Below are 25,915 nucleotides of genomic sequence, written 5' to 3'. Positions count from 1 at the left end.
GCTCGCTTGTTTGTAATACTCCATAATCTCCCTTTGGGAAGAAATTCCTGAAAAATGATTAGGCAGTTTTGTTTCATTTCTATAAGAAATGGCTCTCTTCTGGTAAGACTACTCTGGCATTTAAAGGGGTAAATAATCTCTAACTGGAAATGTCTTTACTGGACAATCTTTACCTTATTTATCTTTTGTTATAACGCTTTAGGAAGAATTAGCATACTGGTCTTTGCTTGCATAAAGTTTGGAACTTGTACATAATCAATGTTTCTGAAGAGAGTGGTTTTTGTTAATATTTTTGAAGTGCATTGAGTGCTATTTGCGGAAACCCAAAGCTTTTTTTATTTTTCCCAGTGCTAAAATATAACTGCCCGACCCGCACGTGAAATAGCTCTCACAACAGCGCCCCATTGTGTCTACAGCCCAGATAACGCAGGGATGAACAAGACTACAAGTCCCATAAGAGCAAGCGCTTTCGTGACGTCACACGAAGCGCCATCTGGCGTTAGAAAAGTACTGTTTTCCCATTGGTTAGCTCTTGTAGGCGCCTGCGCAAATGGTGAAGTTCCCGCTCCCCGCCCCAACCTTGTGACGCGTTAGCGTCGCCCGAGCAGTTCGGGATAGCGATGGGGACGCCGGGCGCCTCGGCTCGGGCCCTTTTGCAGCCTGCCGAGTCCGGGGCCCCAAGGAAGCGCGCGGCGGGTGACACTGGAGCTGCAAGGAGCAAGCAGAGGGTCCTGGATGAGGAAGAATATATCGAGGTATGACCTCACTGCCAGAGTCTTCCGGGTCCTCCTTCTGTTTCGCACTCCTCTGGGGTCCCCGCATTCCCATCAGCTTGTGGAAGTGTTAACAATTGATCCTCTTCCCTTGCGGTGTAGAAAGTTTCGTGAGCCCACTAACCAGTGCAGAGGAAAGTGTCCTTACTGGAGGGGTGGCATTAGCAGGAGAAAAGGTGGGGGGGGGGGAAATATATGGTCACGATCAGGAAAACCAAGTTTTCCATTAAATTGCCAGTTTCAGAAGGTTCACACGTTTGAAGTATGATAGCAAGAAATGACTTTCTACAAGGCAGTGGCAACAAATGGAAAGGCCAGGAGAGGGGATGTCCTGGAAATCAGAGGCTATTGTGGCAGTATCTTTAGTTGGGTGGTCCACAGATGCCCCTCAAAGTGGGAGTTGGTCATGACTGCAAATGTGCTGACCCCAGGATTGTTCTTAGGGGAGGCAGCAAGTTTGATTTTACACTGATTTAAATGTGAGACGATGTACAGATTTTGCAGCTCAAGAGCAAAGATCTGGAAGGAGGTGACAACAGGAATTTCATCCGGTGGTTGTGGTGGTGACTGTTTGAAGTCACTCAGGACAAAGGTTTGGATTACAGGCTCATGCCTAGAAGCTGCTCACTCTGGAGGCTCAGATCTGATTATCTCTATTTGAAACTAGCTGGGGCAGGAAAGTCCATCACACTCTGATCTCCAATTAGCTGCCAAAAAAAAAAAATCTGGAAGTGAGAACTGTAGCTCAAGTCATAAAGCACTGGCTTTGAGCACAAAAGCTCAGAGAAAGCTGGGTACCACTGACTCACACCTGTAATTCTAGCTACTCAGCAGGTTGAGATCTGAAGACCATATGTTCAAAGCAAAGCTAGGCAGGAAATTCTGTGAGACCCTTGCCTCCAGTAAACTACTCAGAAAACAGACAGTGAAAGGTACAGCAGGGCTTTAGCAGGCAGAACAGTGAACTATGGTGCAGACCACTGACGCCACTCTGCCTTTTCTGTTGATCTCTTCCATAGGGCCTCCAGATGGTCATCCAGAGGGATTTCTTTCCTGATGTGGAGAAGCTACAAGCACAAAAAGAGTATCTGGAAGCTGAGGAGAATGGTGACTTGGAACGCATGCGCCAGATAGCTATCAAGTTTGGTTCTGCCCTTGGCAAAATGTCACGAGAGCCCCCACTACCCTGTAAGAGGATTCTTTGGGTGGGTGGCAGAAGGAAAAGTTCTTTGAATGTCACTATAGACTCATTCTTATTTCTAACCTCCTCCTTGTCTTTCTCTAGATGTGACTCCAGCCACATTTGAAACCCCCGAGGTACACAGCGCCCCTGGAGTTGTGGGCAATAGGCCCAGGACTCAGGGCCGAAATCTAGAGGATGGTGAGTGAGAGCTTATTATTTTGGTCACAGGGTCAGGGATTGAGGCCCTCAGGAATAGTCCAAGCACTGCAGGTCACATGTTATCCCTGAAAGGTCTTCTTGCCTAAATAACAACCTGAGGGATTAAATAGCATTTGTCAAGAAGCTGAAAGATCTGGGTCTTTCTTCAACTATGATGGTGCTTCTTTGTCCACTGTCTATTAGCTCCTTCTCTGTGGGGGTTATATGGGAATTAGAAGGCTCCTTTCACAGCTGTCCTCTGACAGGGGGTTTCTTTAATATTGTTCCTTTTTCTCAGATAAATGCCTAGTTTGTTCTTTCTTTTCCTTCAAATATCTGCTCAGATATCTGTTCAGGCAAAATGTTCCTGGTCTTTCTGTATAAAGTTGCAATAAGCTTGGTGTGCTGTCTTTTATCTGGATCTGTTTTTCTTTTCCATTTTTGTCAATTGTGGGGACTTGAACTTAGGGCCTTGGTGCTGTCTCTGGGCTTTTTTTTTTTGCTAGCACTCTACCACTTGAGCCATAGTGCTACTTCTGGCTTTTTCTGTCTATGTGGTAATGAGGAATTGAACCCAGGGCTTCATGCATGCTAAGCATGCACTCTACCACTAAGCCACGTTCCCAGCCCACTTTTTTTTGTTTTTGTTTTTGTTTTTTGTTTTTGGTTGTGGGGCTTGGACTCTGGGCCTGGGCCTTGTCCCTGAGCTCTTCAGCTCAAGGCCCTACCCTTGAGTCACAGTGCCATTTCCAGTTTTCTACTGGTTAATTAGAGATGAGTCTCACAGTCTTCAGTGCCTGGACTGGCTTTGAACTGTGATCCTCAGATCTCAGCCTCCAGAGTAGATAGGATTACAGGTGTGAGCCACGGCGCCCAGGGGAAGTTTATTTGAAATAAGAGTCTCATGGACGTTCCTGCTAGGCTGGCTATGATCCTCAGGTCTTAGCCTTCTGAACAGGCCTGAGCCATGGCGCCTTTCCTTTCTTTTGTGCCAGTGCTGGGGCTTCTTGAACTCAGGGCCAGGGTGTTCCTTAACTTTTCCACTTAAGGCTGTGAGTCTACCACTTTATTGTAGCTCCACTTCTGGCTTTTGGTGTTTAATTAAAGATAAGAGTATCACAGACTTTTCTGTCCTAGTTGACTTTGAACTGAAGTCTTCGCATCTCATCCTCCTGAGTTGATACAATTGTAGGCATGAGTAAACAGTTCCTGTCTTCCTTTCTTTTTGCCAGTCCTGGGCTTGGGCTCAGGGTCTGAGCTCTGACCTTTGGTTTTCTCAAGGCTGGAGCTCTACTACTTGAGCCACAGCACCACTTCTGGCTTTTTTCTATATATGTGGTTCTGAGGACTCGAACCCTGGTCTTCGTGCATGCTAGGCAAGCACTCTACCACTAGGCCAAACTCCCAGCCCCATCTATGTCCTCTTTTTTTTTTTTTTTTTTTGAGCTCAGGGCTTGAGCACTGTCTTGGACTTTCTCAAGGCTAGAGCTCTACCACTTGAGCCTCAGCACCACTTCCAGCTTTTTTGTATATATGTGGTACCAAGGAATCGAACCCGGGTCTTCGCGCATGCTAGGCAAGCACTTTAACCACTAGGCCAAACTCCTGGCCTCTATGTCCTCTTTCTTAATCCAGGTTTCAAACTTATATCCTGCTGTGCTTTGCAGTTTAGCACTTAGCCAGTGATCAAGAGTATCAGAACAGAAAAGGAAGATCTTCCACTGAAATTTGTAGTACTATCTTTGAAAGGATGGTGCTTTTCCCTTTGAGAATACCACTTTCTGTGGTAGCTGGAGTGGTTGAAGTTGTGGCCTAGAATTTACATGCCCTGAACCATAGAGGACTTCCCTTAAGGACTAGCTGGCAAGTCTGGCTGCTTCATTTACAATCATATACCTGTAATAATACAAGTTCCAGGAAGGGAGGAACAGTTAGAATAAGGAAATCCTAGGGAGGGAGGGAAGGAGTGGGGGAGGGAGATCTCAAGGCTTAGAGTGAGATCCTTAGGGTCAGCAAATTCCAGTGACCAAGAGCCTCTGAACTTTCTCATCACTAACTCTTACATTAATGCCTCCCTCCCTCCATCAGATTGAATACTTTTCTTGGCATCTAGCAGATAAGAATGGTGCTCAGGCTGCCACAAAGTGTCCCACAAGAGTTCCCTGGGCAGTTGGGGGTGGGTAGATTCTAATCCCATGGGGCTATCATCTCGCAGGGACAAGCATTCTAGCCCTGCTTTTGGGTGCTGTAATTCCAGGGTCTGGGTACACTGACCTCTCTTCTGCAAAGTGAGGTTTATGCCATGTATGGTACTGTGTCGCCCACACACGCCTACAACCCCTGAACAGGAGAGGCTATAGAAGAAGAGGAGAAGGAGCCACTTCCCAGCCTGGATGTCTTCCTGAGTCGTTACACAAGTGAGGACAATGCCTCCTTCCAGGAGATCATGGAGGTAGCCAAGGAGAAGAACCGGGCCCGCCATGCCTGGCTCTACCAAGCTGAGGAGGAGTTTGAGAAGGTATTTCTGCAGTTTGGGAACATAATTCATTCTCTGTTGGGATTGAGGAGTCCCAGGGACGTAGGTACAATGCCTAGGGACATTCCTGACTTTCACTTTCCTCCATGTGATTATAGAGGCAAAAAGACAATCTTGAACTCCCATCGGCAGAGCACCAAGCCATCGAGAGCAGCCAGGCTGGTGTGGAGACCTGGAAGTACAAGGCGAAGAATTCTCTCATGTACTACCCAGAAGGTAAGCAGTAGGGACTGAGGTGCAGGACCCGCAGCCAAGGGATACAGCTATATGTCCCTGGCTCTATTAGGGGGTCACTGTCAGGGTTGCCCTGTTTTTGTTTTGTTGTTGTTGTTGTTGTTGTTGTTTTTGGTATGTTCCTTTGCAGCAGAGGTTGTGGGTATTGTAGTGTAGGCCTCAGATAGGTCCGGGTTTGCTTCAGGTGGGGTAATGACATTATTTGGGGTAATGAGTTCCTTTCAGCTTTATCCATGCTTTGTGGTTGTATGGAGTCAGATAGAGAGCTACAGATAGAGAGCTTCTGTTCAGCTGGGAGTGTTTTGCCTGAGGAACGAGTCTGTCTGTCTGTCTGTCTGTCTATCTATCTATCTATCTATCTATCTATCTATCTCTATCCATGTCTATCCTTTCTTCCTCCCCCCCCCCCCACTTTCTTTCTTTTTGTTGTTTTGTATTAGTCCTGGTTCTTGAACTCAGGGTCTGGCCACTGTCTTGAACTTTTTTGGTCAAGGCTAACACTCTGTCACTTGAGCCACAGCTCCACTTTTGAATTTTTTTGGTGTATAATTGGAAATAAGCATCTCATAGAGTTTCCTACGGCTGACTTCAAGCCATGGTCCTCAGATCTCAGCCTCCCCGAGTAGCTAGGATGTCTGTCAGGTGTGAGCCACTGATACTCTGATCTCTTTTCTCTTCTCTTCTTTCCTCTTCCTCCCTCCCCTCCCCTCCCCCTTCCCACCCCTCCTCCCTCTCTCTCATTCCTCCCCCCCCCCCCATGAGACCAGAGATCAGAACTCAAACTCAGTAGAGGCTTTCACTCATTAGCTAGTGTTCTACCAACTGAGCTACGCCTCCAATCCTGGAAAGAGTGTTTTTGACCCTCAAGCCACAGAGCTGCGGGCATTGGGGTTGGCCACCTACTTCTGTCCTCTGCTTCTTCTTCCAGGTGTCCCAGATGAAGATCAGCTCTTTAAGAAGCCCCGGCAGGTAGTGCATAAGAACACACGATTCCTGCGGGATCCCTTCAGCCAGGCCCTGAGCAGATCCCAGCTTCAGCAGGCAGCTGCCCTCAATGCCCAGGTAAGCTAGCAGGGCTAGATGTGGGCTGGAGTCACATGTGACAGGGCTGATTGTGGGCAGACATGGCCATCCTGTTTGTCTTCTTTTAGTTAGAACTGCCTTTAGGTGGATGGAATTAAATAGGCGCAAGTGCCAAGCCAAGGGCACATTCTGTGGGTCCAGATTCATGCCAGCTTCCTTGATAGCAAGGCCCAAGAGAATAAAGTCTGCTAGGAGCTTCTTTTTGTCAAGGCTAGCACTCTACCACTTGAACAACAGCACCACTTTGAGCTTTTTCTGTTTATGTGGTACTGAGGAATCGAACCCAGGGCTTCATGCATGCTAGGAAAGCACTCTACCACTAAGCTACATTCCCAGTCCTGAGTACTTTTTTTCACCAGTTCTGGGGCTTGAACTCAGGACCTGGGCACTGTCCTTGGACACTTTTTGCTCAAGGCTACCACTCTACCACTTGAGCCACATCACCACTTCCAGCTTTTTCTGTGTATGTGGAACTGAGGAATCGAACCCAGGGCTTCATGCATGCTAGGCAAGCACTCTACCACTAGGCTATGCTCCTGGCCTCTCAGTACTTTTTTGACAGTGACTGTGGTGGTCATGGATAGTTATGGCTGGTGGCAAGAGGTGGAAAGATTTACAGATGCCTTAGAGGAAAGAGACAGTCCAGCCCTGTCTTGTTACATTGTACTCTGTCAGGCTATGGGTGCCAGCACTGCCCCAAAGTCTTTTTTTTTTTTTGCCAGTCCTGGGCTTGAGCTCAGGGCCTGAGCACTGTCCTTGGACTTTCTCAAGGCTAGAGCTCTACCACTTGAGCCTCAGCACCATTTCCGGCTTTTTTTTTTTCTATGTATGTGGTACCGAGGAATCGAACCCGGGTCTTCATGCATGCTAGGCAAGCACTTTAACCACTAGGCCAAACTCTCAGCCCCCAAAGTCTTTAAAAAAAAACAAAAAACAAACAAACCAGTCCTGGAGCTTGAACTCAGGACTTGTGTGAGGTCCTTGAGCTTTTTTGCTCAAGACTAGTGCTCTACCACTTGAGCCACAGCTCCACTACTGGCATTTTTGGTATTTATTGGAGAGAAGAGTCTCTTGGACTTTCCTGTCCAGTGTGACTTCAAATCATGATCCTCAGCTCTCAGCTTCCTGAGCCAGTGGACTAAATTCTCAAGGTCTTTTTTTTCTTTTGGCCAGTCCTGGGCTTGAGCTCAGGGCCTGAGCACTGTCCTTGGACTTTCTCAAGGCTAGAGCTCTACCACTTGAGCCTCAGCACCACTTTTGACTTTTTTTCTATGTATGTGGTACCAAGGAATTAAACCCAGGTCTTCATGCATGCTAGGCAAGCACTCTACCACTAGGCTAAACTCCTGGCCTCCTCAAGGTCTTTTGAGGGTGGGATGAGAGCCTCCTTTTTCCCTGAGTGTGCTTCCCATCCTAGATCTCCACTTTTGTCCTGAGGAGGGAAAGTGTTTCCAGCAGCACCTCTGCATCTACTTTCCTGGCTGGGAAGAGTCCCTCTGATGATACCCTCTCTGCTTCTTGCAGCATAAACAGGGCAAGGTGGGCCCTGATGGCAAGGAGCTGATCCCCCAGGAGTCTCCCCGAGTGGGTGGATTCGGATTTGTTGCTACTCCTTCTCCTGCCCCTGGTGAGAAACAGATCAGGTACCAGGCTGGGGTTATGGGTGGCCTAGATTCTGTAGACCTGACCTGAGATGTTAGTGGTGCTGTATCCTTCTGGACCTGTCCATGATAACAGGTTGGGTTTTGTGTGGACAGTGCCTCCTGATCTAAGAGCTCTCTGAAGGAAGAGAGCCTCTAAGTGCTGGGCACATAGCCTTCCTGCGTGGTGGCCTTGCCCCTCTGCCCTCTATGCTCTCAGTGCTAGTTGCTATGAAGGGCTAAAGCATGTGGAGGTGCTCCAGGTTTATTCTGAGTTCTAAGAGGTGGAGGGACTAGAGTATCTCTTCCCTTAGGGGTGGTGAGAACCACCAGTAAAGTCCTGGTAGGACTTTTAGAAGTTTCCATGGTCCAGTGCTAGGATAGGGTCCAGCTGAGGCACTTCTGTTTTGGGCCAGCCCATGGTGAGTTAGCTTTCCCTCTCAAAGGATAAGGGTCTTGGGGAAGGGGAGAGGGCTTGTGTCTAGCCATGATGCTAGCTAGAATACACATAGAGGTAACTGGCTGTGATAGTGAGGATGTCATGGGGACCGGGCAGGATCCCCAGCCTGAGTAACTGTGGGCTTTCTACCTCTAGGTGTGAATGAGTCTCCACTGATGACCTGGGGAGAAGTTGAGAACACTCCCCTGAGAGTTGAAGGGTCAGAGACACCCTATGTGGACAGGACCCCGGGACCAGCTTTCAAGGTGAGTTGTGAGAGGGGAGCAAGGGTGAGAGTCAGTGTGGGTACCTGCTGCTCAAGACTGAGCACAAGAGGTCAAAGCAGGCCAAGCTCTGGTGCTTTGAATGCTGGCATTTAGATGGATGGGTCTTGCAAGGCAGGGAGTGAACTGATCTCCCTTCGGGGTTTGGAGGTCCAGGGTCTGTCATAGATGTGGTAGGATTGCCACACAGTCAGAACAAGAGCTTCATCTGCCTTGCAGGTCTGAGAGCCTTGGGATATGGTTTGCATCCTCAGAAGGTGTATGCTGGCACAGCAAGGCCTCTGGGTAACAGAACACTCATCTTAAATGGTGCAGTTCAAGCCCAACATTACAGGAGTGGGTGAATGGTGTGTGTGAGCCAAGGGCAGGGGAGGCAGGCCCTTCATGAATTGGGTTGAATGCAGCTTAGCAGGGGTGCCAGGAGGGGTGAGAAACTGGTGGCCTTGGATGGCAAGGTTACAAGTGTGGCCAGGTGTAGTCCAAGATGTGTGGGGAAAACAAGGTATCTTGGGCTGCAGGGTGATTGCCAGTGAGACTGAATGACTAGGTTTGGAAGGGGAAGAAGAGACTGATAAAACCCAGGGCATAGACATGTGCTGTCCAAGTGCCAGTTTTGTACTGAGTCATGTTAATGGTGTCATGGCATGTTAATGGTGTCACCTAGTTTAGAAACCCAACCCAAAGAATCAGGTGTAGAATCTGGAATGAATGCACAGGTCTAGTCCAGTTCAATGACTAGGTCAAAGGTCAGTCATTTGAACCAGTTCCTTCAGGCATTGGTGATGATCAGTTTAGATGTGTTGGAAAGAAAAATCACTTGGTGCTGGGCACGGTGGCTCATGCCTGTAATCCTAGCTACTCAGGGGGCTGAGATCTGAGGATCAAGGTTCAAAGCTAGCCCAGGCACAAAAGAACCTTACACTCTTATCTCCAGAAAATGGGAAGTGGGGCTTGGCTCAAAGGGAGGGTGGTAGCCTTGAAATGAAGAGCTCAGGGACAGCACCCAGATCCAGAGTTCAAGCCCCATGACCTACCAAAACAAAAAAAACATCACTTGGTTAGCAATGGAAGCAGAACTAGAGTGGTTTTCATAAAGAAAACCACTAGCTAGGCATTAGCGGCTCATGCCTGTAATCCTAGCTATTCAGAAGACTGAGAGCTGAGCTCGTGGTTCCATGCTAACCTAGGCAGAAAAGTCTGTGGAACTCTTATCTCTTAACTACCAAAAAGCTATAAGTAGAACTGTGGCTTAAATGGTAGAGGGCTAGCCTTTAGTGAAAAAGCTATGGGACCTCACCCAGACTCTGACATGCACACACACACAGGACACACACTCCTCTCCCTTACACTTAAAATCTCAGCTTACAATCACAGTTTGAGGCTTAACATGAGCAAAAAGTTAATAAGATTCCATCTCCACTAATAAGCTGGTATCCCAGTCACACAGGAAGCATTACTAAGAGGATGACAGCCAGGGAAAAACCATGAGACCCTATTTGAAAAATAGTTCAAAGGGATTAGAGACTTAAGTGGTAGAGCCAACTGCCCAGCAAGTGTTAGGCCCTGGGTTTACCCAGCACTGCCAACAAAAAAGAAAGAAAAAAGAAAGCACAAACATAGGCTTGGACTTCAATGCTGAAGAGAACGGCCACTGCACTGCCAGCCTGACCTGCAGCCTCCCCAGCAGAGCGCTCTGGTTCTTCCTCAGATCAACTCATCACGTATTACATACCTACACAAATAACCACAACAAACTCAAGAAAGAAATAACCGAGACCGGGCTGGGAGTTTGGCCTAGTGGTTAAAGTGTTTGCCTAGCATGCTTGAAGACCTGGGTTCGATTCCTTGGTACCACATACATAGAAAAAAAGCCGGAAGTGGTGCTGAACCTCAAGTGGTAGAGCTCTAGCCTTGAGAAAGTCCAAGGACGGTGCTCAGGCCCTGAGCTCAAGCCCAGGACTGGCAAAAAATAAATAAATAAATAAATAACCGAGACCCCCATGTTATCAAACATTGAATTTATTCTATGGTTGTTAGCATGGATGAAAATACAACAATAAAACCTGTTGAACTGTTTTATGGAGGGGACTAAGGGAGCGTAGTTGAGGGAGTTAGATTGGATGGAATACATCGTATTCCATGAGTACAGAGTCTTCCACCACCCAACTAATGTATGCTAATAATAGCAAAGCACATGTATTACAATTCTAGACCTACTAGCTAATAACAAAGAGAAGTTCCATCTGGGCCCCAGTGACTCACACCTGTGATCCTAGTTGATGTCTTGTTCCTTTTGATGATTTTGAGATAATTTCTCAGAAACCAGACCAGGGCATTTTACATTACTCATTGTCACACACAATTTGTGTGGATTTTATTGCCTTCCCAGTGTTGTATGTACACTTCCTGCTAAAGTTATTAAAGTTGTTAGAGTTATTAAATGCCAATACCATGATTTAATCTGCATCTCTTTGAAGACAGGAAGATATTTAGCTTTTCTCGTGTCTTCTTTTATGTCGTTATGGAAGACACACTAGAGGGGGAGGGGGAGGAAGGGGGAGCTTTTATTTTTGTTGATTGTGGGACTTGAGCCTGGGGCCTGGGCACTGTCTCTGAGCTCTTTTGCTCAAGGCTAACACACTCTACCACTTGACCGACAGCACCAGTTTTCTAGCGGTTAATTGGAGATGAGTCTCATAGACTTATCTAACTAGGCTATGATCAAACCTTGATCCTCGGATCTCAGCCTTCACAGTAGCTAGGATTATAGGTGTGAGCCACCCGTGCACAGCCAGCAGGTGGCTTTTTTTTTTTTTTTTTTTAGCTCTGGGCCTGAGCACTGTCCTTGGACTTTCTCAAGGCTAGAGCCCTACCACTTGAGTCACAGCACTACTTCTGGCTTTTTTCTATGTATGTGGGACCGAGGAATCGGACCCGTGTCTTTGTGCGTACTAGGCAAGCAATCAAGCACTCTTTCTTTACCACTAGGCCATACTCCCAGGCTCATAGCAACTGGTGTTTGACAGACTGTTAGGGAGACGATGGTGGGTTTCTCGAGTCATCAGCCTGGGGAAAGAGGCTAGTGCTCATATCAGTTGCTTTTTCTTTCTTTCTTTTTGCCAGTCCTGGGGCTTGAACTCGGGGCCTCAGCACTGTCCTTGGGTTTTCTCAAGACTAGAGCTCTACCACTTGAGCCACAGCACCACTCCCAGCTTTTTCTGTGTATGTGGTACTGAGGAATTGAACCCAGGGCTTTGTGTATACTAGGCAAACACTCTACCACTAGGCCACACTCCCAACCCTCAGCTGCCTTTCTGGGTGAGGGACTACCTGATTGAGTGACAGGTCCAGTACACCCCCATATCTGCTTCCTTGTAGATCTTGGAGCCAGGCCGCAGGGAACGGCTGGGCTTGAAGATGGCAAATGAGGCAGCTGCCAAGAACCGAGCTAAGAAGCAGGAAGCTTTGCGGAGAGTGACAGAGAACCTAGCCAGGTAAGGGGCAGCCAGGCCCTTGATTGAACTGGCATAGGATTGGGCTGGTTTCTGCTCTGACCCTGTTCTACCCATCCCAGGCCATGTGGAATCATGGTCTTTAAGGCACTGATCCAGACAGAAGTAGCCATATGTGAAGTAGACTGTGGACCCTTATCCATTTTTGCTCCATATCTTCCTTAGCCCATCTTTATAAGAGCTGCCTCCAGACCCTTTGTCCCACTCAGCCTTGTGGAGCCAGTGTTACGATTCACCTCTTAGAGAGGTGGTATGTTGAGGACCCACCTACATCCAGAGGCAGCTCCATCACTGGCTGAGCTCGGGTTTGACCTGACTGTGTGCCAGGTTGCCTGGTGTCATCCTGAGCGCTAAAGCATTGTGCCTCTGACAGGCTCTTCTGGAGGGCTAAGGGATTTCCTATGTAGGCAGTATACTCAGGCTCACGTAATACTGCTTCTCTCTCTCATCCCTCTACCCTAGCCTCACCCCCAAAGGTCTGAGTCCAGCCATGTCTCCAGCCCTACAGCGCCTTGTGAACAGGACAGCCAGCAAGTACACAGATCGTGCCTTGCGAGCCAGCTACACACCATCCCCAGCACGCTCTGCCCACCTGAAGACCCCTGCTGGTGGGCCACAGACCCCCACAAGCACACCAGCCCCTGGCTCTGCCACACGCACACCCCTCACACAAGATCCCGCCTCCATCACAGACAACTTGCTGCAGCTCCCCGCCCGGCGCAAGGCCTCAGACTTCTTTTAAAGCCAGACCCAGGTTGAGCTTGTAGATGTTTATGGAGCCTGCAGGGCATCTGTCTGGACACTCAACAGAGGACTCCAGACTCTGGAGACCAAGGCCCAAGGCCAGAGGTGAAATCACAGATAAAAGCCACTGTGTCACAGCTGTGATGGCTTGGAACACACAGCACTCGTTCTGTTCCCCAGGACCTTCTTGAAACTTTTCTATTTAATTCCTACTTGAACTGTCATTAAAAAAAAATAGAAAGCATAGTCTTGTCAGGCTCCCTTCCATCTTTTTCCCTGAATGGGCCCTGGCCCTACATTGAAATCCAAGGATCTCAGAACTCTGGGCCCGGTGGCAAGTACCCCTAGGGGACAAAATCGTGGGTGGCTGAGGGACTTGCCTTCTGAGCTGAGCTCACACATGCCCCTCTCTTGTATCCATGGGTCTTTCTGTTTTGAAGAAGGATGGAGCCCTTAGAAGTTGTATCCCTCAGGAAGTGGCACTATGGCTCAAGTGGTAAGAGTACTAGCCTTGGAGCCGGGAGTTTTGCCTAGTGGTTAAAGTGCTTGCCTGGCATGCACGAAGGCCCGGGTTCGATTCCTCGGTACCACATACATAGCAAAAAGCCGGAAGTGGTGCTGAGGCTCTAGTGGTAGAGTTCTAGCCTTGAGAAAATCCAAGGACAGTGCTCAGGCCCTGAGCTCAAGCCCAGGACTGGCAAAAAAAAAAAAAAAAAAAAAAAAAAGAGTACTAGCCTTGAGCACAGAGAGGATCAGGGACAGAGCCCAGCCCCTGAGTCAAATCTCAGGACTGGCAAAAAAAAAAAAAAAAAAAAAATGTGTACTCCTCAGGGTCACCTGGATTCTGTCTCAGCAGGTCCTGTATATGAGGCCCCACACAGCTTGACTCACTTCCCCGCCTCGGCTCCTTTTGGCATCAGCTGTCACCTACCAGCACTTGGCTTCCAGCTCATGTGCAGACTGGGCCATCTCCACTATCCTCTCATCTCTCCCACTGCTCTTGGCTCTGTCCACTGAGCTCTGAGGCATGAGCTTCACTCTAGCCCAGGCCACAATGTACAAAGAACTGGGGCCAGGTTATGTGCCTGTTAGGCAGAAGGTAGTCCGCTGGGTCCATAGGATTGATGTTTATAGAGCTGTGGAGCCCCCTGCCCTCTGGACTTGGCTGGATCCAACACCATGGTGTAGCCCAAGCCAGTGTCTTCAGTGGGAGGCGTGCATGGAGTGGGGGTCGGGGGTCACAGGTTGTTGCCCTCTGGGAACTTGTACTCGGGGGGCTTTGGTCACACCTGACTGCTTTGAGCCCTGTGGGCGTGGTCTGCTCCAGTCTTCCTGCATTGGTCCTCACCCCTTCCCTGAACCCTGATGTTCTCTGGAAGCTGATCTGGGACCAGATACCCGCTACCTGTTTGAGGCCTCTGCTAACCCCCACGGTGAGACCCTGGGAGCTTTTAGGGTAGGTGCTCCCTGCACCTTTGGATGCTTTCGCCTCTTAGAGAAGGTTTACTTGAACTCAAGGAACCCATAGCAAGTGGGAAGCAGAGGAGAGGAGGAGGGTCAAGATGCTATCCAAGCCATCGTGAGGAATGTGGTTTAAAGTGGTTTAGTAACAGGGAACATGAGAAGTAGAGCAGGCACCATCACCAAGCGCTGTTTCCTGGGGCCGCTACACTGCCTGGCAATGGAGGCCTCTGGAGACAGAGGGCAGGTCAGAGGCAGACAAGTGTGAGCTTAGTGGGTAGAGACCATGATAAAGGTTCTCTCCTTGCCATAGAGGCCTCACCATGAATCTGCCTATGCCTGAGCACTGGTCCCTGGACCCCTACACTGGAGACCCTCCGCGCTGGCTGAGTCCTAGAGAAAAAGACTCCTCACTGGGCACTCTGGATGCTTGTATACACTTTGTGGTTTATTTGGTGGTCAGTAGTTAACGTCTTTGCTACTAAGTGGAAGAAAGCTAATAGAACGTAATCAAAATAGTGGTTTAATTGACGGATTTTACTTGTTCCTTGCACCTGTGCCTTCTTCAGCTCCTACCTGCCTACTTAGTTTATGTGAGTGCCAATTGCACCATGCCCCCCCGGGGGCCCTGTCCACCGCTAGGTGCTTGCCTTCCCCACCTCGGCTCCGGGGATGTGATGGTCTTTAGCTCTGGAGGTCTCGGCCAGCCTTTCCTCCATTCTGTCCTCATTCTCGGACGCCACCAGCAGCCGGTGCTGAGTTTTGGCCCCCAGTTTGTGGTCAGGCCGGTGTTCGGGTCTTGAGCCTGGCCGGGTGTCCAGTTTGCAGTCGGCCCGGTATTTGCCCTCTCCCTCCCTTTTGAAGGAAGCAGAAGACATGGCTTTGGGCTTAGGGGGCTGCAGCCAGGAGTGGCTGAGGATCTCATCGATGTGCAGTCGCCGGTTGACATCTGGCTGCAGGATGCGGTAGATGAGGTCCTTGCACTCGCCCGTCAGGTTCTTGGAGCGGGGGAAGTCCACACGGTGCTCCTTCTGAATGCGCAGCATCTTTTTGATGTCCGAATCATCGTAGGGCATGGAGCCACAGACCATGATGTAGAGGATCACGCCAAGGCTCCAGATGTCGTACACCTTGGGCTGGTAGGGGATTCCCTGCAGCACCTCGGGCGCTGCATACGCCGCTGAGCCGCAGAAGGTCTTGCTGAGGACGATGCGCCCACTCCCATCCCGCAGGCAGCGCTTGGAGAAGCCAAAGTCAGACAGCTTGATGTTGAAGTCTTTGTCAAGCAGAAGGTTCTCACACTTGAGGTCTCGGTGGACGACGTCCAGGTCATGGCAGTACTTGACAGCGGAGGAGAGCTGGCGGAACATCTTGCGAGCCACATCCTCATGCAGGGCTCCTCTGCATTTGATGAACTCAAGGAGGTCACCTTGGACGCCCAGCTCCATGACGATGTAGATGCGCCCATCAGAAGTCTCGAAGATCTCATAGGTCTTGATGATGGAGCGGTGGTTGACAGTTGCTAAGATGTCCATCTCCCGAGGAAGGAATCTCTCTACGAAGTCCGTGGGTGTTTTCTTGCGGTCGATGATCTTAACTGCTACATTGAACTTGAGGCGCTCAGAGTAGGCGGATTTGACTTTTGCGTAGGAGCCTTTGCCTAGATTGATTCCCACGATGTAACCTTTCTTCCTTAGGACCGCGGCATCGTCCATGGTGCCAAGAGCGGCCGGTGCCGCTGCCCTCTACATCTCTTCCCCACACGGGCCAGCAGGCATTGTCTTCATTTCCGCTGTGGGGAGGCGTCTGGCTGGGCTGGGCTTGGACTTGGAGGGGTGGAACGCTCAGCATTGTCGCCAGGTGACTTCAGCAAATGAAGTCATAAAGCCAGGCTGCCTGGAGTGGGGACTGGGCTGGGGGGAATGAGGCCTCTAGAACCCTAGAAGCCAGGCTGCCCTGGAAGGAGCACCCCCCCTCCCCACCCACTGGAATGAAGCTGGCACCCAGGCCTGTGGTAACCCTCCCTGCTCCTCTTTCTTGTTGTGGCTTCCCCAATACAAGTTAGGTCCAAGGGGAGGTGGCCAAGGTCCAGCCGGAGTCCCAGCTCCATTCCCGTTTTCTCTCTCCTAGCTATGGGAACTGACCCTGCATTAGCCCTCATCTCACTAGCACTGGCTTCTTGCAGCTACCTCAGGGCTATGGAGAAAAACCCTTGTAGAGTTAGTTTGTGTCCTTGGAATCAGTGGTGCTTGCTCTGGTCCAGCCAGGCCAGGGGTAGTTCTAAGCCTGGTGAAGGACACACCTCTAGATTTGGGATGAGGAGCGAGCAAGCTCTTTGGACTAGTGTCCTGAGCAAGGTAAATAGGTGGTGGGGGTAGGCAATGTTAAGAGATGTGCAGAGTCCCCAGCTAGGTGGCCCAAGGTTCATGCAGGCAGGTGCATATCCTGAGGCAGGCCCAGGAATAGGAATGGATCAGGAGAGTACTTGCATAGCACAAGGCAGGAGGGAAGAGGAGACTGCGTTGTCTTTTTTCCTCTTTAAGTAATGGGTCACTATTGCATAACCCGAGTCCTGTTTTAAAATGGTCACTGCCAAAATGTGAACATAATTGGCCTTGGGGTGAGTTCGGAAGCCAGTGCCCGAGGCCAGCTTTGAGTAATGTAGGCCCCTATGGGTCAGAGGGATCCAGGCAAAAGCCAGCCTGGATCTGATCAGTGGTAAGTGGAAGGATTGGGCTTGATAGGGAGAAAGGGTAGTAGAGTTCAATGGGAAGGTGATGTAGGAGCCTGGGCGCAGAAAATCAGCAACATTTTTACAGGTGGATATGGCGGGCTGGAAATGTTCGCTGTGTCTCCACCTAAGCTTACACTTGGTGAGCAATGCTGTAAACACTGCTCATCCTCAAGCCCATCAGCACCGAAGTGTACTCAATACCTGGAGTATGTAAGGCACACCCTGTGTGCTGCTAGACTGGGACAGAATGGACAGGATGGGCTGGTGCCCAAGGGGAGACACCTTGCTAGCAGCTCCAAGTCCCTCTGGCTCCGTGGCATTTGTGGTTAGTAGCTTAGCTTGATGCATTCCTTTCTCCTGAGCATTTTACTCTTCCAGGACAATTTACTCCTTTGTGATCCAGAAGGAACTGGTTCATGATATTTCTCCTCCACATTCTTGGTACCCTGAGTGCTCTGTCTGGGGCATCCCTTCTTTTCTATGGCTATGGTTCCCTCAAATCCTGCCACTGTCCAGAACAGTGTGGTTGGTCTCTGCTTCTCAAGGGATGTGTCAGAGGGTCAATTTGGCACAAGCAGAGCTGCTAAGGACATGGGATGGGTAGCCTCCTCATGAAGGCCATGTGTTCCAGGGAGAGAGATCAGACCAAAGACTTCCAGGATGACTTCAGTGATGGGAGGTCTGTGGGCCAGGTACCTGCCTGCTGGGAAGTCGACTGCCCTCCAAACTTGGCTTTCCCACTAGCGCACCCATCCACAAGTATTTGATGATCTTGTTTTAGGTGCAGAGGGACACTGATGAGCTAGCAATAGCCAATCCTGGGACCCAGAGACCAGGGAAACAGCATCACACCTGTCAGTGTTGAGTGCAAGATGGGTAGCTGCCATGATGCAGAGGACTGTGGGAATGGTGAAGACACACACCCTGGGCCTGAACTTCAGGAGGCTGGGGGATGGCTGAAGTCTGAGGAACCAGCCAAGTTGGAGGATAAGGATGGGTAATGCTTGTGATGGTCTGTGGCTAAGGAGGGAAATGAACAGATCATGGGGCTATATTTTGGGTTTTGTCCTAAAGCCTTTGAGGGCCACTAAGTGAGAAATAAGGCCTAAGCAACCCACAGTTGTCCAGCAAGATGACATCTGTGGTAGCATAGGCTTCAAGCAGTTGACCTGTTGCTCTCCAGCACTGTGCTCTTCATGTCACCTGTAGAGCACATGGAAAGGGTCTTGTTCCACTATGGGTTTCTTCATAGGATGTCGGACTCTTCCAGGGTTCCTCAGGGCCTGTTCTGTGCCTGCATCCTAGACATTGAGGCCTGCCAGATAGAATTTACAAAAGCAGGCTGTGGAGCACTGGTAGTGACCCTCAGAGGGCTCCATGGAGACCTTGGCTGAGCCTAGGGAAATGGGAAGCATCTGCAGGAGCAAGCAGCTGAGGAAAGACACACCAACAGGTGGCCAGGCGAGGGAAAACCCACCTCAAAGGCTAGGCCCTAGAATCCTTGCAGATTTGGAAACCACACTGACTGTAGGGGCTGTGTGGTCACTAAGTGGCAGGAGAGGCTGGAGGGGTGAGGGATATATGGAGGACAGGTTCACTGGATCCCTTTTTTCCTAGGGCACTGGGGCTGGGGGATTGAAGTCTGCCAAGGTGGAAACAAGTGGGAAGTAAGTTGAATCTGAATGCTTGTGTATGTGTGTGTGTGTGTGTGTGTGTGTGTGTGTGCGTGCGCGTGCTTTGGAGCTTGAACTCAGGGGATGCACATTGCCCCTGTGCTTTTTCTGCTCAAAGCTGGTGCTCTATCACTTTGAGCCACAGTACCACTTCCAGTTTCTGGTGGTTCATTGGAAGTAAGAATCTCATGGACTTTCCTGCCCGGGCTGGCTTTCTGGCTTTGAACCATGATCCTCAGATCCTCCTGAGTAGCTAGGATTACAGGCATGAGTTACTATGAGTTACTGGTGCCCAGCTGCTTTTTTTTTTTTAATGTGTGTTTAACTTCCAGGCCCCCATGAGGTTGTCCAAAGTATGGTGAAGAAAAAATAGGCCACCATATCAAGGTGAGGACCACCTTGTAATATGGTACAGGCCAAGAGGAGTGGCACATGGCAGCCAGTGGTGCCAGTGTAGGTCAGACACCCATGGTGGCTTTGTACTGGGCCCAGGCCCAGGCCCACTTTGTGAAGACACCTGTCATGCTTGCTTTCCAACTCTGGCAAGGATGTCACCCCAAGGGACCAACTGGGATTTGGGGGGATGTAATGTGGTTACATGATACTGTGGGATATGCTGTTCTATCAAGTGCAGCCCCTCATTAATCCTGGACAGATAACTCAGCATTGTTGAGAACTGAGTGTTGGCTTGATGAGGGGGAGGATGTCTCATGGCAGACACAGCAGAAAAACCACTCACCCCACAGGTCAGTGAGCTCAAGAGGGGGTGCATGGCTGGACCACCTACTCTGTCTCCCCAATTTCTGTTGGCTGGTTTACGTGGCTAGATGTACTAGGGCAATGACAGTATGTCTGCCTGGCCCCTCAGACCCAAATTCACACAGCTGTAGTTCTCCCAGTCCTCCTACTTCTGCAAGCAGTTGCCTCCCTCCCCTCCTCCTTTTTGTGCCCATCCGGGGGCTTAAACTCAGGGCCTAGGAGTTGTCCCCTAGCTTTTCTGCTCAAAGCTGGCACTCTGCTACTTGAGCCACAACTCTACTTCCTGCTTTATGATGACTAATCTGAGATAAGACTCTCAAAAACTGCTGCCTGGACTGGTTTCAAACCAGGACCCTCTGATCTCAGCCTTCTGAATAAGCTACAATTACAGGCAAGAACCATTGGTGTCTGGCCACATCACCCATTTTAGCCTTCTGAGTCCTCCTCCCCTCACATCTTAGTCGGATTTCTACCCTGCCCTCTGCCTCTGTAGCCTCTGACTGGTGCAATCGCCTTGACCTGAGGCCAGCATCGGGGTTGGGTGCACTACGATGTATTTTCCTACAAGTGAGGATTTACAATTTGAGTGAGAAGCCGGGTGGAGCCCAACATTATAGTTAGCTGGGCAAAGACATGCATTTCACTTTAGGGTCTGCACTAATATAGTGATTTATTGCTTCTTTAGCCATGTGAGTTACAAGTTCAAAGGGAGAGAGAAAAACACGAAAAAATAGCAGCTCATCCGGGACTGTCTACCTTCTCTGGGTTGTCCCTTGACATCCTCCTGACTCAGGCTTTTCAAGCCAGGACTTCTGCCTCATTCCCTGCTGGCCCCCTGGGCCCACAGAGCCTTGCTAGGTGTGTGTCTCTGGAGGCTGTTGGGGTGGGACTTCCTCTTTCTCCCTGGGCAGCTGCTCACTGCTTAAGCCCAGGGGCTCTGACTGCTTGGCCACTTGTGCTGCATCTTCCTCGGGTTTCGTCTCAGGCCGGACCTCTTCCCGGGGTTCCACCTTGGTAGCGGATTTCTTCTCAGAGCCAGGTTCAGGGTTCCATGAGGGTTCAGTGACCCGGGAACTCTCCCCCTCCTTGTTGATGGCCGCAGAGGACAAACCTCGTGCCTTTGGCTGCACCCAGCAGTGGCTAAGGATCTCATCGATGTGCAGTCGCCGGTTGACATCTGGCTGGAGCATGCGGTAGATGAGGTCTTTGCACTCACCTGTCAGGTGCTTGGAGCGTGGGAAGTTGACACGGTGCTCCTTCTGGATGCGTAACATTTTCTTGATGTTGGAGTCATCGTAGGGCATGGAGCCACAGACCATGATGTACAGGATCACGCCAAGGCTCCAGATGTCGTACACCTTGGGCTGGTAGGGGATACCCTGTAGCACCTCAGGGGCTGCATATGCTGCTGAGCCACAGAAGGTCTTACTTAAGGTTAGGCGGCCGCTGTCATCTCGCAGGCAGCGCTTGGAGAAACCAAAGTCAGATAGTTTGATATTGAAGTCTTTGTCAAGCAGAAGGTTCTCACACTTGAGGTCTCGGTGGACGACATCCAGATCGTGGCAGTACTTGATGGCTGAGGAGAGCTGGTGGAATTTCTTGCGAGCATCATCCTCTTGCAGGGCTCCCCGGGTTTTGATGAATTCGAGGAGGTCACCCTGGACGCCGAGCTCCATGACGATATAGACCTTCCCATCTGATGTCTCAAAGATCTCGTAGGTCTTGACAATGGAGCGGTGGTTTAGCATGGCCAGAATCTCAATTTCCCGGGGAAGGAATTTCTCCAGGAAGTCCGTGGGGGCTTTCTTGCGGTCGATGATCTTGACCGCCACGTTGAACTTTAGGCGCTCAGAGTAAGCGGATTTGACTTTTGCGTATGAGCCCTCTCCCAAATTGATCCCCATGATGTAGCCTCGTCGCTTCAGGACGGCAGCGTCATCCATGGTGCCGGGAGCGCCCGGTGCCTCTGAGGCTTCCCTCTACATCCCTGCCAGACATGGGCCAGCAGAGTCCTCATTTACACTGTGGACAGAGAGTCCTTTGGGCTGGCCGGGCCTGATGGCCCTGCCTCTTAAGATTCTAAGACTCTAGGATGGAACATTCAGCACTGTCTCCCAGGTGACTTCAGTGGGTGAAGTCACAAAGGAAGAGTGGGAGAATTCCTGGGGGAATGATGCTCTGGCCTGAGTCACTTGGACTTAGAATCCTGGAGGATCTGACATTGGACTGGAGCAGACTGAAGGTCCACAGAGTGGCTCAGTGCTTGGCTTGCTTGACCTGAGGTATAAAGGAGTTGTGGGGGACATGAAGTTTTGCCCATGTTCCTCAACCTGAAGCCAGGGCTGCTTATGGAGTAGTTGCTAATGACTGTAATCCAGATCAATCCATGCAATCTAGGGTGGGGTTGGGGTGTCTTATCAGTCAGGGTTCCAACAGGAAACTGTAGACAATACTTGAAAAAGTGAGAGCAGAATGTAGGGAAGAGGAAGGGGATGGACAGAGTATGGAGAGGGGTATCTGAGAGAGACAAAGACCTTTGGTGGAGAGAAAGAGCCAGGCTGCCCTCACTCTATGAAACAGTGACAGGGATCTCTTTTCCCTTCTTTCTGCTCCACATTCTGTCTACATAGGCAGCATAGAGCAGGGCTGAGAAAGATAAGAGTGAAGCAGGAGGGACAGAGATACCCTGCCCAGTGGTTGATGCAGCTTGGAAAGCCAGGAATCTACCCTGTCGATATATGGTTTGGCTGTTTTGTCAACTCCCTATACTTTCCGTTTTTCCCATCAGAACCTTTGCTGACCTGCTTCTTACAGTGGCTCTAAAGGGAGACGACTGTCAGGAATTCTGCTCTTGGCTGTGAGTCAGGGATAGGGACCTACCCAGCTTATGTCCCTGGCTAGGCTACCAGGGCAGATTTGGGGCTGGAACACTGGGGGGAGGTGGGAGGGCCATAGCCTGAGCCTGCATCCTAAGCTAAGCACCAACAACTGCCCCTGGTAATGCTCTAAAGAAGATGCAAGCTTCAGTGGCAGCACTGGGCAAAACATGTGTTTCTGCTGGCTGGGTTGCCCCTCTGTTGTGACAGGACCTTTGTTTAACCCCTATTCTGAGGCAAATGCTGGGAGCATAGGAGCTCTTAAAGGTCTGGCCTAACTTAGGAATTGACCTTGGCCTTATCTACTTATGGTGAGCAGGTGTCCCTCCCTCATTCACATGATCCCAAGTGTCACACGTTGGAATCCTGGGACCTTCAGGAGGATACTCAGGAATGAGTCAAGAGATGGAGGTGAGTCAGATCGGGCTGGGTCCCTAACAGCCTTGGCCTTCTTTCCCTTTTCTTTACTCCTTATCTTTACCTTCTCTAGTCCTGACCACCCACTGGCCACCCATGGGCATAGCTGGTGGTCTTTCCCCTGGGCAGTTTGTTTCTCCTATTTACTGAGGATTTGCCATCTGCTCTCTCCTTCCTGTTCATGAGGACAGCTTGGAGGAGGTCAGCACTTGGAGCTATTTTCTCAGTGAACTCAGCCCCATTTCTACTCAGGTTGTTCTTCGTGTATATATAGGTAAGTTCTTCCTCCACATAAGGCCAGCTTTGTGTTAGCTTCAAGGATCTGGGCTTCCCTGTGATCTCTCTGAATGATGTCCCTTTAGCCATTTTGACACGTTTTCAATTTCTGTGCAGGCGAAGCCACATCTATCCCTGGGGATTTCACCCTCCTGTTTTTTTCCTCCTCCATAGAATTCATCCTTTGGGGGGGGGGAAACCTGAACAGTTTAGGATGCACTTTTAGGTACTGGATAGGACTTAGGCCTGCAGGTGTGCAGTCCCTCTGCATTTCCAGGTCTAACTTAGCCACTTGGGTTTCTCACTGCCCGGAGGCCCCAGTCTGCCCTGCCCCCAGGCTGCAGCCCTTTCAGTGAAGACTGTCTGCCCCTGCCCTCTCCTCCGCCCCCAGCAATGGGAGCCTGTGGCTTAGCCTAGGCTCTGCCCTCTAACCCCACCCCTCATGTCAGCCAATGGTACGCTTTATTGCTCTTAGTCCCGCCTCCTCCCCCCAGGCCCGCCCCTTAGTCTCCGCCCTCTGCCGTCCCGCCCTTAGGCCTCGCCTCTCCTGGACGCTGCTACTCAGGCCCCGCCTCCATGCCAGGCGCTCATTGGCTGCTGCTGGCGTCGCGGGCAGGAGGCGGGGCAGCGCGGGCCCGAACAGGACGGCCGCCATCTTGCGCGGAGCCGGACGGAATAGGAGCTCGAGGCTTCGGGCCTAGAGGCGCGCAAGCCCTTCCCTTGCCGCGACTCACTGTCGCCGCGGTTCTGCTGGCTCTTTTCGCCCGCCGTCTCTTCGTGTCCGGCCCAAGCCCGGCCTTGAAGCCCCTCAGCCCGGCCTGGTCCGGCCTCCCCGCGGGGTTACGCGGCCACCTCGGGGACGATGAACGGAGGATAAATGGTGCCCAAGGCAGACAGCGGTGCCTTCCTGCTGCTCTTCCTGCTCGTGCTCACCGTCACCGAGCCGCTGCGGCCAGGTGCGCGGCGCGGTGGGGGAGACGGGGAGGCCGGAGGCGCGGCCGGGGGGCGGGGCCGGGCGGGCGGCCGGGGTCGTCCCGGGACCTCTCGCTCCGGGCCCAGAACTCCCGCGGGCTCTGCGTCCGGCTGGGGATGGGCTCGGCCAGGGTGGATTTGCTGCCGGCTCCCACGCGCGAGGGACCATCCCTGGGTTCAGAGCCCCTCGGGGACGTTGCCTGTGGACCCACGTCCACGGGGCACTGACTGCTCCGAGAGCCACAGGCCATTTGCTGAGTCCCGTGGGTCGTCTTCCCTGCTGGCCGGGCGTCGGGGTTGAATGGAGGAGGGCTGGGAACGGTGAGCAGCTCACAGGGGAACCTGGTTTCTCAGGCGTCCGCCCATCTGTGGCCTCATGCCAGTCTTTTCAGTCCTGGACAGCGATGGCTTGGGTGGCGTGTGGTTGCCAGGGAAGTCCTCAGATCAAAGCCCGCCTGGCCCAAAGGAGGTACTAGGAGTTCGCTAAGCATCGTGTGTCCATCGTATCGACCTTTCTGAGAGCGCCAAGGCACTTGCAGTGGTTCATCCATGTGATAGGATTAAATGCTCTTGGAACTACCCCTTGAAAGTTTGTGTGTGATGTGTGTGGCTGGTGTGGAAGCTTAAAAGGCTTGTTTCTTAACTATTTTGGATGCCCCTGAACTTTGAGTCAAGAAAACCTAACCCATCCCTAAACCTTGATTTCCATGTACAGGAGGAAGACACGGGGCCCCAAATCACTATTTTTAGGGGCTGGTAAAAGTGTTTTACAATCAGCAGGAAAAACAATTAGGAGGGAGAAAACATATTAACACGGTCATTTCTGTACCAGTTCATGGATATTACAATTCTTACTATATATATATATATTTTTTTTTTTTTTAGTGGAGGAAGGGTCTTGTGAAGGTAGAAATACCCATGGTCATCTTTTGTGAGTGACACAAAGCTGGGTGTGGGAGCACAGGTGTACATTCCTGTTGTGCCCTGGTCAGGGCACCTAAATTGCACCTCTTAGCTCTGTGCCTTTGTCATCTGCTTCCTCCCCCAGTGTGCCTTAGGCTCATGCTCAACCTGGAAAGACTAAGCTGGGCTCCCTGAATACAACTAATTGCTCATTTCAACTGAATGCTCTCTGCCTACGGAGTGACTGAGATTGTGAAATAGCTTTGATAGGCACAGAAGCCAGGAATAGAATGTGGATGGGAATGCCATATAGATTCTCGGAAGACAGAGCAAGTGGGTTTGAGGATTCTAGTGATTGGATTTGTTGTAAACATGTATACACTTGTAGAGAATGTTACCTTGTTGTTTTCTGGGTCCCAGTTTTGCAGATGAGGTCATTAGGCTCCCAGATGAAGCCATATACTATCTCAGTCTTCCTTATACCTCTGGTTCCAGATCCACCATCGCCTGCCTAGATTACAGAGATGACCAATGTCCCTAACTCCCTTTCTCTTGTCAGTCTATTCATATATCTTCCCACCTGACTTGAAGCAGTTGAGAAAGTATAGGTGAGTTCCTCCTACTGCTCCATCACTAGGGATGGGCAAATGTAGAGAACCATACCCTTTTGGGAGTTGGATACTCCAGAGAAGAAGCTGGATATAAATCAGTCGTATACTCCTGTGTATATATTCTTCCCACCCTTGAGTGAGGAGACCATAAGCAAATGACAGATACAGAAGAGGAAAGCTTCAAGGAAAACCTCATGTGGTACCCAAATAGGACAGGAATTTGCAAGGAATCAGCCAGATCTTTTCCTTATATGCTTGTCTTTCTCTTCCTGATAGTACCCGGGCAGGAATCTTGTCTGTCTGGTGTTTTCTTGAGGAAGGTGCTTCTGTAGTTTTGGTCTTCATGCTGTCAGCATCCTGACTGAACAATATATTGCCCTCTGATTCCTGCCTTGAGGACAGACCAAGTTACTTTGGGCTCTTCTTTGGTGCAGGTCAGAGTTTTCAAAGTTAAGAGAATGGGGTAACATGTATGTACAAAACTTGACTTTGGGGTGCTCACTTAGGCAGCACATATACTAAAATTGGAACAAAACTTGACTTAGGGGATGAGAATGTGGCAGTGATACAGTGCTTGCCTAGCATGCATGAAGTCCTAGGTTTGATT

General features: G+C 50.5%; 4 protein-coding genes across 4 annotated transcripts in view; 2 read left to right on the top strand and 2 right to left on the bottom strand.

Annotated features, from left to right (window-relative positions):
• The first annotated feature begins 585 nt into the window (after nucleotides 1-585).
• On the top strand, nucleotides 586-12,870 carry Ess2 (ess-2 spliceosome associated protein). Its single transcript, XM_090320617.1, has 10 exons — nucleotides 586-755; nucleotides 1,793-1,961; nucleotides 2,059-2,154; nucleotides 4,503-4,672; nucleotides 4,789-4,906; nucleotides 5,853-5,986; nucleotides 7,532-7,634; nucleotides 8,243-8,352; nucleotides 11,749-11,864; nucleotides 12,345-12,870. Exons 1-10 carry the CDS (start codon nucleotides 621-623, stop codon nucleotides 12,622-12,624), a joined length of 1,431 nt encoding a protein of 476 aa, XP_090176743.1. The 5' UTR covers nucleotides 586-620; the 3' UTR covers nucleotides 12,625-12,870.
• Nucleotides 12,871-14,594: 1,724 nt separating this feature from the next.
• Tssk2 (testis specific serine kinase 2) lies at nucleotides 14,595-15,934 on the bottom strand. The gene has a single exon (XM_090320614.1). The coding sequence runs from the start codon at nucleotides 15,800-15,802 to the stop codon at nucleotides 14,726-14,728; it is 1,077 nt and encodes a 358-aa protein (XP_090176740.1). The 5' UTR covers nucleotides 15,803-15,934; the 3' UTR covers nucleotides 14,595-14,725.
• Nucleotides 15,935-19,904: 3,970 nt separating this feature from the next.
• On the bottom strand, nucleotides 19,905-21,387 carry Tssk1b (testis specific serine kinase 1B). Its single transcript, XM_090320613.1, has one exon. It carries the CDS (start codon nucleotides 21,194-21,196, stop codon nucleotides 20,108-20,110), a length of 1,089 nt encoding a protein of 362 aa, XP_090176739.1. The 5' UTR covers nucleotides 21,197-21,387; the 3' UTR covers nucleotides 19,905-20,107.
• Nucleotides 21,388-21,465: 78 nt separating this feature from the next.
• Dgcr2 (DiGeorge syndrome critical region gene 2) overlaps nucleotides 21,466-25,915 on the top strand; it is a 69,459-nt gene continuing 65,009 nt past the window's right edge. The window contains exons 1-5 of the mRNA XM_090320612.1: nucleotides 21,466-21,535; nucleotides 22,042-22,110; nucleotides 22,449-22,540; nucleotides 22,738-22,820; nucleotides 23,358-23,778. Of these exons, the coding sequence (XP_090176738.1) occupies nucleotides 23,700-23,778 (79 nt within the window). The 5' untranslated portion in view covers nucleotides 21,466-21,535; nucleotides 22,042-22,110; nucleotides 22,449-22,540; nucleotides 22,738-22,820; nucleotides 23,358-23,699. The remainder of the gene's footprint in view (nucleotides 21,536-22,041; nucleotides 22,111-22,448; nucleotides 22,541-22,737; nucleotides 22,821-23,357; nucleotides 23,779-25,915) is intronic.

The sequence above is a fragment of the Megascapheus bottae genome, chromosome 28 (assembly GCF_031878675.1).
Source record: "Megascapheus bottae isolate mThoBot1 chromosome 28, mThoBot2.hap1, whole genome shotgun sequence".
Taxonomy (NCBI): Eukaryota; Metazoa; Chordata; class Mammalia; order Rodentia; family Geomyidae; genus Megascapheus; species Megascapheus bottae.
This window is presented reverse-complemented; position numbering and strand designations above follow the sequence as displayed.